Genomic DNA, 13,884 nt, shown 5'->3' on the forward strand with positions numbered 1-13,884 from the left:
TCAAGAGTTTCTAGTAAGTTCCACATTCTGTCCGCAAACTGCATTATGCTACATCAAACTTGATATCGTCGCGCACTCGCAGGCGCGCGACGCGCCCGCCAAAGCCAATAGTCTGCCCACCCGTGGCCTTACGCTCAAGAGTTTCTAGTAAGTGACACACACACTGCAAATACTTTAGTATATCAGAGCTGGCATCGTGTACTCGTAGGCTAAGGACGTTCCGGTCTGCTCGCGCGGGGCCTCACGCTCAAGAGCTTCGAGTAAGTTCTACACATACTTTATATCAGAGCTGGCATCGTGTACAGCGTCAATAGTTCGTGACACCCAAAATAGCCAAAAAGTTCGCAACACGTATTTGTCACATTATTCATACGTATTTGGGTTCATGGTGATCCAATTATATATTTAAGACCTAATGTACACTGTGAAATGCAATAAAGATTTGAGTATTGAGTATTGAGTCACAATTGGAATAAGGTTGTGTGTTTAGTTAATTTTTTGGCCACTTTGGGTGTCACGAACTTTTTGACGCTGATTGTACCTACTCGTAGGCTAAGGACGTTGGCAATGGCCAATACTCTGTCTGCCCGTGGCCGCACGCTCAAGAGCTTCTAGTGACACACACTGCAAATACATACTTTAGTATAGTATATTTGGCACCGTGTAGGGGAGACCGAGGAGAGTTGTGTCATATCGATTTTTTGTCGAGCTCGCAACAGTGCGCATTTTAGTTTAAAGTCTACGCTAACAAATACGTTACCAAAAATCTACAATGTCACAACTCTCTTCTCTCTTCCCTACTCGTAGGCTATGGTCAATAGACTGCCTGCCCGTGGCCTTACGCTCAAGAGCTTCTAGTAAGTTCTACATTCTGCCCGCAAACTGCATTATGCTTCAGTGTATCAAAATTGATATCGTCGTGAACTCGTAGGTTATAGCCAACAGACAGCCCGCGCGCGGACTCACGGTCACTGAAAACTGAAAATACTTTAGCGCTTTAGTTAGCATCAGAAATTGGCGTTTAAAAGCTGTTAAAGTCTCGCTTCTGTACACAAACAAAGTAACTGTATCCTACAGACAGCATATTTGCTGTCTTTGCGACACATTCCGAACCCTGAATCGTCATAACTCTCTCGTAAGTTCTGGGAACTGCGGGCTTGTAGCCGCCACGCCTAACCGACTTCAAAAATTAACTATAATCTCGCAAAGTACTTAATTTGTTCAAGTCGTAAAAAGTCGGTTAATTGTAACTACTTAAATAATGTCATTGTATATGATTTACATTACCAGTAACTCTTGCGATTGTGAACTCTCAATAATTTGGGTATAAAAAGCTCTTTTACATATACGGTAAATCACAAGGACTTTTCCGTGTGCTTTTTTTATTGATAGGTTAAAGTTCGATAGTACTGATCGCCCTGTTCTTTTGAAATATACTCAATCACATTCCCTAACATGCGTCTTATTCATGAATCCTTTGAGAGCATTTCCCTTCATATTCATTTTTGATTTTATCCAACCATTACGATGCCCCATGTTTAGTGGAAACAATAAATCGATTCTATTTTAACGTTTTCGACGTACTTTTTTGTAGCCGATGTAACAGTAATTTAGTTAAATGTGCCTTATAAATTAGTGTTCGTTAATGAGGGTTACTTAAAGTACAATGATGTTAATACAATTTTATCGTTTTAAGAAGTAAAATTTATGATTTTTATTGTTAAGTTTTGTAATCTTGGTTAATGATTTTTGAAATAAGGATAATTTCTTGATACTTGAATGTTCTTGTTGCTGAATTTCGAAGAGACTAGTTAGTGTGTTCGATTTAAATCAGGTATTCATAGTCTGTGTCTGTTTATTGAACTACTTATTCCTTATTTTTCATTACAATGTTTACAATTGACATACTCGTATTTTATCCATTTGAGATTAAAAGAGATGTTGTCGAAGACTGATCGCTGGTCATATCGTAGACTAGTGACGCGTGTGCACGTGAGACCACGTTTGTGATTCAAAATTGACATTCCCGTCCTGTGAGACAGTTGGCTCGATAATAATGAAATTATTATGGTCTCAAAATACATTTAATGGTTGTAACAAACAAGAATGACATTAGGGTTAGCTTGCCGAGCATTATGTTCGATTAATTTTAGTGCTAAGTTTTGTTTAGGCGATGTCTATGAATGCTGCCGTAAATCAGATACACTTGCCATTTTCATAATGCAATAAGCACAATATTTGTAATACACTCGCTTAGTATATGCTTTTCGTAGACGAAGATGTATCCCGCACTAGCTTTTTTTTCAATGAATTTAAGGTATCCATTTATAAATGTGTATTCTTCATAATTTAATTAGTGGCTCTATTTCCAACACAATAAGGATTCATTTTGTGGACGTAAACCAACCGGTTATGGTTTTCTTTGCATAGTGTATTGGGTTATGTATATTCGATGATTTTCTTGATGAGTCTGATAATAGTAACAGTGTACCTGCCTGATTTGTTTTGCATACCTACATACCAGTGTTCAAGCCTGACTGTCATCATCACCAAATATGAAGTGTTCATTGAATTATTAATACATTGTAATTCTTAGATTGTGTGCGCTGCAAAAATCACACTATTGTGACAAAATGTGTAAGCAAAGCTGATTAAAATGATGGAGATTGTGACAGGAGATCAACATTATTTTCCAATCCCTTTTTTAAGCTGGTTGTACCTACATATTTATCTGCAATGGTGCGAATTTGTAGCGCGACTCGTACTTATAACACTTATGCTATAAGGTGCTTAATATTGCTCAGTCCCTAAGCTAAATAGTTAGTTATGTAAAATAAATAAGATATACCACAAACTTAAGCAATCGAAACTGCTTATTGAATTAAATACATTATTATTAATTTAAATCCAAGACATTATTATTGTAAAGTTGTCTCAAGATCTTTTGCGTATGTTTGATACTTACGAATTATTTTTTTGCTATATTATTCAATCATTATTTATGAATTAAAATGTCGTCAATTGAATACTATTTGTATATTTGGTTATATTATACTACTTATATCTAATTAAGGGAATTAAATGTTACAAGATTTTATGAAAGTTTTTCCCATTTTAAAACTGTAGACTGTAAATCTAGAATGACTTTTTTTAAACTGGCACTGAATATGGCAATGGTAAAGGAGAATTCAATATTAAGTAAAAATAAGTTGTATTATTTCAATTTACATAAATTACTTTACTATATCTGTTCAGAATCAAGGGTTATGGAACTTTCTAATGTAGTAGATATTTATAAAATTTTATACAATGTTAATTAAGTTTAAGTATAGCTTTAGCTTCTGAAACTTATGAACTTGGTGCTACATAATAATACATATTGTACCTAATTAACGAATTAGTGCTTCCATTGTAATTGGGTGTAAAGCGACACAATCCTGCTTTTATTGCCTATACAAAATGTTTGGCTCTTGTACTTAAACATTTACTTATTTATTACAATAAATAACTAGTTCTGTTTGTATTCAATGGTTTTATTTTTATTTACATATTCTCATATTATATGGCCAGGACTCATGAGCATCAACTGCCGTTTGAAACCTGCATTAGGTTGCACAGCAGGCCTTTTCCCTTTAACTAAATTGTAAGCATCTTCATATTGCATACCTTTGTAATGCATCAAATATGCTATAGCGATCGTAGAAGTGCGAGACACTCCCGCGTTGCAGTGGACCAACACATTGACGCCCGACTCCACAGCTCTGTGGATGAATGGCAAACTGTCACAGAGTACAGGTTTTATATCTGTTTCAGGCAAATCCAGACAAACTACATACTTATGTTGTACATCAACATCCGCATCTATTCCTAGACTTAGCACACATTTAATGTTATATGTTTCTAACACATTACTTGCTGTACAATCTTGTGAACCTATGTACAGGTGATCAACAATCATAACAGGAACATTGTCCGGTTTTGTATCGACGACAAAACCGTAAGTGGATTCGAGTTTTTCTACATTTCCGCCACTTTCCACGAACCTCTGTCCGTCCACTTTAGTCACCACTGTTTTAGTTTCTTTTAGTTTATTTTTCTGTTTTGTCAATTCACTGAGGAAACTCATGTTTATTCACTATCACTTAAGTCGCTGTCTTCTTGTTTTTCGGCAGTTAGTGCCGCGTTGTCGTGGTATACAAGATCCTGTGGATTGTATTCCACTTTGCACAAGTACAGTCCATCTGGGGGACAGCTGGGAATGAATGTGTGCCAGGAATGCTTGGAAGGCACTTGTAACATTACCTTTATCTCTTCAGGAGGTAATTTACCGATTGCACAACTGATGAGTGTTCCCATCATCCGTCGGATCTGAAATAAGGGGTAACAAAATGTAAATAATATGGTATAATTCTTGAATCTGAGTCAATTCAATCAACTGCTTCACTGGTAGTAGAATTATCTGTGGCAAAACATGGCTAAGTAGATTGAGATGAGCAGTTTTATTCAGTTATTGCATATGTGTAACTATACTGACCTTGCAGGTGGCAAGGGATGTCTGCTCCTACCACATAAAATAGGTACTGTTGACATTCTTTTGAGATGTGCATGTGGATTGAGTGATCCTTGCTTCAATCTTAACAAAAATCGAGGAAGTTTTACTTAAAATATGTTAAAACATTGCGATGAAGTTTAAAAATTTGTTAAACCTAAGATAAAAATGTTATGGCCAATAAATAGGAGCACTCATACCGCACGCTTTAAGAAAACGTCAACATGTTTATTTCAGACTAGCTTTCCGCCCGCGGCTTCGCCCGCGTGGAATTTTGTCTGTCACAGAAAAACTTTATCGCGCGCGTCCCTGTTTCAAAAACCGGGATAAAAACTATCCTATGTTCTTTCCCGGGACTCAAACTATCTCTATGCCAAATTTCATCAAAATCGGTTGCGAGGTTTAAGCGGGAAAGCGTAACAGACAGACAGACAGACAGACAGACAGACAGACAGACAGACAGACAGAGTTACTTTCGCATTTATAATATTAGTTGGGATAATAAAGCCTTTCCACTTCTTTTTATAGTATTGAAAAAATGTTAAGAATATGTTAAAACTATTAACAAATTCAGAAATTCCTTGCACGTCCCGTTCCAAAGTTATGACGATTATTTAGGATCACTCACACCGCACACGGGCCGTATGAGTGCTCTTCAAAATAATTACTTTTTATTAATAAATACGTTTTATTTCTGTTGGGAAATGTGTGCAAACTGACGAGCGAATTTGTTAAAGAATAAGTGTGACAAAACTTAAAAGCTGAAGGAAGAAATTAACCTTTATTCTTTCCTCCAATATGCCGTGTGAGTGATCCTTACTTTTACCTCTATCTGCTCATATGTAGTTCGTAGGCAGACTGAGATAGTATCTAAAATTGTTAATTGTTTTTAACAATTATTTGGCATATATTTTGCTTTTATTAAGGTCATAATTTAAGAAATATCAGGCTTAGATGATTCCTAAAGGAAAATGTTGATTAGGGTACATATGATTTTTTATTTTGTGAGACTGTTCCGATTCGTCAGACGTGACAATGCAAAACCAATGCAATCTAATATGTAGTAGGTTTAGGGTCCTCCGCTAAAACTCGCGGGGGGCGTCCGTCACCGCGGTCGGCAGTAGCGCGAGTTTTAGTGGTTTACCCCTACATCTTGAATGATAGAAATAAAGAAACATTACAATTGTTTATAGGATTGAATTCAAATTTGACTTGTAATATGAATTGAGAAAGATACTCACGGTTTTATTTAAATAAATTACAAATTTCTCAACAAAACTGTTGGACGGTTTTTTGGTTGGACTATAAAATACGATAAAATAATATTATTAAATCTCACATGTAAACTTCTGATGAATCGAAACAGTCTCTCAAAATAAAAAATCATACGTACCCTAATCACCATTTTCCTTTAGGAATCATCTAAGCCTGATATTTCTTAAATTATGACCTTAATAAAAGCAAAATATATGCCAAATAATTGTTAAAAACAATTAACAATTTTAGATACTATCTCAGTCTGCCTACGAACTACATATGAGCAGATAGAGGTAAAAGTAAGGATCACTCACACGGCATATTGGAGGAAAGAATAAAGGTTAATTTCTTCCTTCAGCTTTTAAGTTTTGTCACACTTATTCTTTAACAAATTCGCTCGTCAGTTTGCACACATTTCCCAACAGAAATAAAACGTATTTATTAATAAAAAGTCATTATTTTGAAGAGCACTCATACGGCCCGTGTGCGGTGTGAGTGATCCTAAATAATCGTCATAACTTTGGAACGGGACGTGCAAGGAATTTCTGAATTTGTTAATAGTTTTAACATATTCTTAACATTTTTTCAATACTATAAAAAGAAGTGGAAAGGCTTTATTTTCTGAAATAAACATGTTGACGTTTTCTTAAAGCGTGCGGTATGAGTGCTCCTATTTATTGGCCATAACATTTTTATCTTAGGTTTAACAAATTTTTAAACTTCATCGCAATGTTTTAACATATTTTAAGTAAAACTTCCTCGATTTTTGTTAATATTGAAGCAAGGATCACTCAATCCACATGCACATTCTTTTGAGCACGAATTACAAATTGGCTGCTACAGCACAAGTATGTATTCTGTGGTGCTACTTAGTACTTAATTGCTTGCTCTGCAGAGGAGACTATGTTCTACAGTGTGGAGACTATAGTGAATGTACGCATACCTGGTTGTGAACAAACGCGCGCCCCCTGAACTCCACCTCCCAATGATCAAATAGCGAGTCCTCCGCTTGCGAGTGTGACGTCACGAGCGGCGCGCCGGGCCGCACCGCGACGGAGTATAACTCGCGCCGGTTCGACTTGTTCTCCTTTAGCTTGTCGAACTTCTTGAAGGTGGTGAAGTCGTGGTACCCCACTAAATACTTCGCGCCTTCTTTCAGCTTCTCAATGTCGAAGTTGGATAGCCTTAACAAAATAAAAATAATGATTTGTTACATAATTTCTTACATCTATTGTCATAATTATTAATTACAGTCAAAATAGTTTTTAAATTATGTGTTACTAGCTTTTGCCCGCGGTTTCACCCGCGTGAAATTTAGTATGTCACAGATCGTCATAAATTATAGCCTATCTATATGTTAATCTGGGTTATAAACAGTAATACTGTGAAGTTTCAACAAAATCCGTTCAGCAGTTTTTGCGTGAAAGAGTAACAAACATCCAGACATCCAAACTTTCGCATTTATAATATTAAGTAGGATTTTCAATTTTATTAACAGTCCAATTTTAACAGTATATTTCTGGCTTAATAGAGCATACACAATTTTTATCAAGAGGTATAACTAACTCTTAATAAGGCAATGGGAGTTAATTGGAGGGTATAGTTCACTAGAATCTAGCTGCTAGATCATAGATAGAGGATATAACTAATTCTCTAAATGCTAGATCTAATTGTAGATAAAAATGTTATGTTACCTTGTGAAATGGCACCTCTTCCATTCTTCAATAGGTATGTGTGATGCTATGCAAGAGTGTTCTGGTAGAACTTTATCTTTTTTCAGTACAGCAAGTCTATAATTAACAAATTAATCTATTAAATCTTACTCATACCTTGTCAAATAAACAATTTGATATATTAAACCAAGTTAAAACTTACCTATACAAATATGTTCTAGATAATGCTTTAAATCTGGCATTAAAATCATCAGGAACCCTCAAGCACTTCTTGACAAATATGCTACTATTTGTGTTGTAAAAGTACTTGTTTAAGACATAGCTAATGTGAGGTGGATCATAAATTTTGGTGCCATATCTGTCCAAATCAAAGTGGGCACTGGAGCACAGTGCATGCACTCCACCATCTGTGCTGAGGAAAAATAAAATATAAATCAATTTATTATATTTTGTATTAAATAAGCAATGTAAAATTACGTAACAAACCTCTTAGTTTGAAATAATAATAATAATAAACTTTCTTTCTTTCTATTTTTATAATTATCATTATCATATTACAGAATTTACAGATAATACTATATTATTGTCTTCTATTAGTAGTAAGTATCATACAACAGCTTGTAATTCAAGGAAAATCACACGAAAAGTAAATCTAGAACATGATTTCACTGTATTCTAGGTGGAAACTATTATACCTCAATTATTTATCTTCTAGATACAATGAGATGTAGACATAATATCAATTAGACGATATTTGATGATTGATGTATAAGAGTATTTCTCAAAAAAAATGTACATTTTGAAAAAAAAAAGTGTGCTTTGAAACAGTTCAAAAGTTTTATATTTATAAATCATCACACAAAAAAAACACACACACAATTTTGAAGGATGAATATTAATCTTTAAGATAACGAAGAATTATAGCTATAATCTTACTTATTACCAAATATTTAGATATTTTAAAAATAGTCCTTTTTTACCTTTCATACAAAAACCTGTTTGCCACCCTAGCTTTTTCATGTATTTTTGTTTCATAAAATGCGATACGTAACTAAATTATTGTAAATTTCTTTGTATTATCGTTCTACAGTAATCGCAGTTTCTGTATCAAATTGATTTTCTATGGGGTGTCATAATGAATTGGCAATTTAAAGCAAAAAAACAAAATGAGTCGCTCTCATTTACTATTTCGTTATTTACTCTTTAGTTACGATTTATTTCTACTTTCCCATGGTTTCTGAACAATTCCGTATTTATTTTACACGGACAACAATAGCTGCACTCTGAATGGCTGTTGGCCCGACGTCTCCGCCATAACATCTATCGCGAAAATTAGTGAAAACGTGTGTGTTTTGTGGGATTACTTTTTCGTAACAGGCAGTAAAATCAGCGATTTTATATAGAACGGTAAGTCTTCATTTAACCATTTTTTGTAATACGTGTGGTACGAACATTTAGTAAGCTTTTATATTTGCTGTAACAAATTTTATCAAAAAAATACTTGTTTCTGATCTCATTTTGTGTAATATTTCGTTACGTTTTTTACGAATTTCGTTACGTTACGAAAAAGTACAACATAATGCTGAGTGTATACTGTTATTACCTGACTAAGCATAGTAATATTCACTACTTAATTTATTTCAAAAAATATAGAGCGTTAATAACAAAATGATTGGATACTATCTGCTTTACAGAAGTGCCACCAGCAAAAAATTATCAAATCATTTAGATTACGTTTTTATTATGTGATTACTTCTTTTGTTTTTTTAGGAATGCCGCCAAAAACCAATGCCGAAAGGCAAAAAGCTTACAGAGAACGACTCAAAATGGATAAACATGATGGAACAAAAATAATTTTATTAAAATACACTCGGCATCAAATAAATCGCACCTCCCGCGACAAGCACTTATCAAACGTATGCATCCCCACTTCCCACCAACATTGGTACCATTGAAAGCCTAGTTCTAAACTTCATTTCATTAAAGGAAAGGTTTTTACCCCAAAAATATGTCTTTACAAGGATCCAGAGTCACTTCTTCAAAAAATAGGTAGTTACGCTATAGCCATTTTTTATGACTATAAAACTGTTAAGTTGGGATTAATCGCTATCCATCTGTTAAAGAGGACACGTGAGATCTTTATTTGGTTTTATAACCATAAAAATTGGTCTAATTGATCCCAGAGATGAGCCCAAAGTGAGGTCTATTTTCAAGTCACATTTATGGTATATGTTAATCATTTATTTAGAAATGAAATGTATTTTTCTTTAAGTATATTTATTGGGCTTTCAAATAACATCAATATTGTTGGGGTACCATGATTGTGTCAGAAGCAAATCTTTAAAGTTGGCGTCGCGGAAGGTGCGGTTTATTTGATGTTGAGTGTAGTATGAATGATTACTCCCTTATTTTATTTCTAACCCCTTAATATTACCCCGTATTTGGGTGCATACTTACAAATATTTCGAATTGAATAAATGAAGAGCATTCACAATATTTCGCCAATGTATAACAAGCCTTATGGCCTTACTATTTCGTTACTACCGTTTCGTTACGTACATTTTTTTTGAGAAATACTCATAAAAAGAATTAACAAAGTAATAAAATATGAACTTACAGGGGACAAGCTTACCGGCTAGACAGGGTAATTTGCGGATAGTTCAAAGACTTCAGTTTATATAGCCCCATTTCTATCATTCCTTGCACACTATCAGGATCAGGATATTGACTTTTGCCTTTAATCCATAATTTTTCTGAAGATCTGGGGGTTATTGCAATAATAATTAATACCCTACAATCGTGAGTAATCTTGGTATTATAACAATTATTTATTATCAATTTTATTAGTTTCTTACCTAAATCTGGTTCCTATGTACGAAAAGAATGCTAAGTATCTAGCTTTCATTGTTAGCCACAACCACTACATAGGTTAAATTGAATTGATTGATTTACTAAATAAAATAAAAATAATTGAACTCATGAACTGTGCGTTTTGAGGTTAGCCTTTGAAATAAGACAGATTTGACAGCTGTCATAGAGTGAACAGCTGACTTCACAGATATGGATAGATGCAGCATGTGTCAAAAATTGTATGAAGCCGAGCGTGCCACTTTTTAAACGTCATTAGTGTCATTTTAGCGAATTTTAGTGATTGCCGCAACGTAAAAGTAATCGTATCATCGTATTGCATTTGCAAAGTCATCGAATGATATCGTGCGACTCGATTCGAAAATTAATTAATTCCGATAAAACTGATAATTTGTTAAATACAAAACCAAAAACATCTTTATTTACCTTTTTAAAATAAATTAATTCTTACAAATCATCAAATCTCGTTATTTTTTTTACCCTACCAGCGTTTCAAGACATAAATTTGTCAAATGCATGAATACATGCATCAGTGTGTGTCTTATTGTTATGAGTAAGTACGGTTCCTTGGGATCGGTATGAGTGCACCACATACAGGGACCATGGTTTTAACTCTTAAGAGTACATCGCAGGATATGTATTAAAACAATGCTACTTTATACTTCTTCTACTGCTACTTTATTCTAATTAATTATTTGTTACTTGTGCTGTTAATTACAATTCTCAATCCGTAAATAATTTCTTCTTTCTACCGTGTTCGTACTACTGTCCTCGTAAAATCATCGTAACCGATTGTTGTAATCGGATTACATGAACATCACTCGACCATGTATGTCCATTTGGACATATCGGAATGGCACGCTTTGACGATCAACTTGCTGTATCTACTCTAATCCATATCTGTGGCTGACTTGCATCAGTGAAAAAATCCAAATCGCTATGCGGAGTGAAGTGAATACAAATAAACACAGGAGCGAAGAGATGTCGGAATAAAAACTACTGCTAATGTTACTTTGTCTAGACTAGAGTCTAGACACTGCTGTTTTTAGATTTTTTTACATTCTGTGTGGAAAGGAATGGTTTTAGTTTGACATTGACAAGTTGTTTCATTCATCTTTTTCTTTCTTTCATCATTCATTCATTTGTCATTGTCGAAAATGGCACAACGGACGTGGCATATGTTTACAGTGTTAACAGTAATATTTACAATTTTATCACTCGTCGGCGATGTTTTCTCTACATCAGCGGCACCATGGTACGAAAATCTACCAGCGGTCACCATGGATTATAAGGTTCACATAGACGCCGGGAAGGAAGACTGCTACTTTCAGTATGTTCAGCCGGGCGCTACGTTTTACGCCAGCTATCAGGTAATTAACGTGTTTTTCCGTTTATAACGCATATGTTCCACATTAGCGTTTGGTTCTGGTCGGTTAGTGGTTCTATAATCAAGTTATACGGTGGTTATTGTGATTGAAAAACTAAGTGACGTTTGTGAACTTTCTAATTTGTAGGTGTTGAAAGGTGGCGATGGAATGTGCGGGTTCGCGGTGCGGCACCCGAACGGGCAGATCGTGCACCCGTACGAGTGGCGGCAGAGCGCGGAGTACGCCGACCAGTCGTCTTCGGGCGGCTACTACGCCGTGTGCATCGACAACCAGTTCTCTCGGTTTGCCGGCAAGCTCGTCAACTTGTACCTGTCTGTCATCCGGTATGACATGTGGGAGAAGTACGCTAAGGAGGTGGAGGAGATGGACATGAACATAAAGAACTTTACTGTAAGTATTTCCTTTCTTCTTCATTCTGATTCAAGTGAATGTTAAAAAAATATATCAAACCGACAAGCAAATTATTTACACAAATTAGGAGTTGTGGTGGTGTTTAACATGCAAATATACTAATATTTCAGATAGGTAAAGAACCTTTAAAATGCTTCACTAGTAGCATTATCTGTGGCAAAACATGGCTAAGTAGATTGAGATGAGCAGTTTTATTAAGTTATTGCATGTGTAAGTGTAACTGCTGCCCTTGCTGACAAGCAAATTATTTACAAAAATTAGGAGTTGTGGTGGTGTTTAACATGCAAATATATTTCAGATAGGTAAAGAACCCTTAAAACGGCTCACATACATAGGATTTTATGAATAAACAATACAATTAATGTAGTATTGGAAAGCTTGAACAAACTGGCATCCTAAAGATGCCAGGTCCCGAAACATGTCTGTAAGAAAGGTAATTAGTTCTTTTGGTTTTGTTTCAGAACTCTATCCAGTTTGTGGAACGTAATATTAATGATATACTGCAGTACCAGTACCATTCCAGAGCGAGAGAGTCTCGAGACTACAACTTGTTGATGGACAACAATAATTATGTTTTAAGGTAATTTCCATTTCAAACTTATCAAATTAATTAAGCTTTGAGGCAATATATCAAATTAGTTATGGCAGAATTCCATACCTTTGTAATGTTTATCAAACAACCTTGAATTTGTATTAAAACCAACATGGATTGATTTTCTGATTTCATTAATGATATCAAAAAATGATAACTCATGATTGGATTTTCCCCACAGTACTATGTTTTGTATTATTCGGCACAATGTTACCAGTTTTCATAACAAATCCATAATGTTACCTGTTAAAATTATTAGCATCAAAATAACCATTAGTCATCTACAGTATTGCAAATACCTATATTTCATTTTTAGGAAGACATTACACATGTAGCAAAAGAATTGAAAAACATAACTATATGATTGGTAGAAATAATTTATTATGACATTTCTTACAGGTGGTCATTTATCCAAATCCTGGCGATAGCAACAACAGCCACGCTGCAAGTCTACTTTGTTCGGAAACTGTTTGAAGTCAAAGACAACTCCTCCAAGACAAGGATATGATGTACTTCAGGTCCGCACAGGGTGATCTATGACTTGTTATCTCAACGCACATTCGACTGAACATTCCTGTTATTTAATTTCTTCGTTCTGGACTTCGATCTCTGTATCCATTGTGTTAGTAGCTTGGTTTCTATAGTCATAATAAGTAACAGTGCATTCATTAGTTTTAATTTTGCATGTAAGGTACACAATCATTTCCAATAGCTCTAAATACTGTATAGAAATTGAATTGTGTTTACATTCTTATCCATGATATCTGAGATTAACATTTCTATGATCTGAATAATTTTAAGTATTTTTAAATGGATTTTTTACTTATTCTAAGTTAAATTGTTTTATATTTATTTGTAACAAGTCAAAATATTTTTTAATTTATTTACAAAAACAAAATGAATAAATCAATTTCAAAGCTTGACATTTTTTATACTACTTTTGTACTTGTAAGTGTTACCAATTTGTTGAGAAAATTGGCTTTTAAATGCTGATTCTATTGCTTACAATAATAGTTCATGTACTTTAGGTTTGTTGTAAAATAAAAAGTTAAGTACATAAAATAATAAAAAATATATTTCCTATCTTAGTTTGTTTCTTTCTAAATAAACAATATTTATGATTTTGGTGTCTTTGCAGTAGTGTAA

At 34.4% G+C, this 13,884-nt stretch overlaps 2 protein-coding genes across 3 annotated transcripts; one reads left to right on the forward strand and one right to left on the reverse strand.

Moving 5' to 3' along the window:
- Window positions 1-367: 367 nt before the first annotated feature.
- Window positions 368-10,497, reverse strand: LOC135071651 (tRNA pseudouridine synthase-like 1). 2 transcript variants are annotated; one of them, XM_063965414.1, is made up of 6 exons: window positions 10,335-10,497; window positions 10,112-10,240; window positions 7,682-7,891; window positions 7,501-7,596; window positions 6,750-6,990; window positions 368-4,368 (listed from the first exon to the last, which is right to left on the reverse strand). In XM_063965414.1, exons 1-6 carry the CDS (start codon window positions 10,382-10,384, stop codon window positions 4,129-4,131), a joined length of 966 nt encoding a protein of 321 aa, XP_063821484.1. In that variant the 5' UTR covers window positions 10,385-10,497; the 3' UTR covers window positions 368-4,128. The 2 variants fall into 2 exon arrangements, with proteins under 2 accessions (XP_063821484.1, XP_063821485.1); XM_063965415.1 differs by lacking the exon at window positions 10,112-10,240.
- Window positions 10,498-11,467: 970 nt separating this feature from the next.
- Window positions 11,468-13,823, forward strand: LOC135071654 (transmembrane emp24 domain-containing protein 5). Its single transcript, XM_063965419.1, has 4 exons — window positions 11,468-11,717; window positions 11,862-12,125; window positions 12,608-12,726; window positions 13,138-13,823. The coding sequence occupies exons 1-4, from the start codon at window positions 11,505-11,507 to the stop codon at window positions 13,244-13,246; spliced, it is 705 nt and encodes a 234-aa protein (XP_063821489.1). The 5' UTR covers window positions 11,468-11,504; the 3' UTR covers window positions 13,247-13,823.
- Window positions 13,824-13,884: the final 61 nt, after the last annotated feature.

The sequence above is a fragment of the Ostrinia nubilalis genome, chromosome 5, assembly GCF_963855985.1.
Source record: "Ostrinia nubilalis chromosome 5, ilOstNubi1.1, whole genome shotgun sequence".
In the NCBI taxonomy this organism is placed as follows: domain Eukaryota; kingdom Metazoa; phylum Arthropoda; class Insecta; order Lepidoptera; family Crambidae; genus Ostrinia; species Ostrinia nubilalis.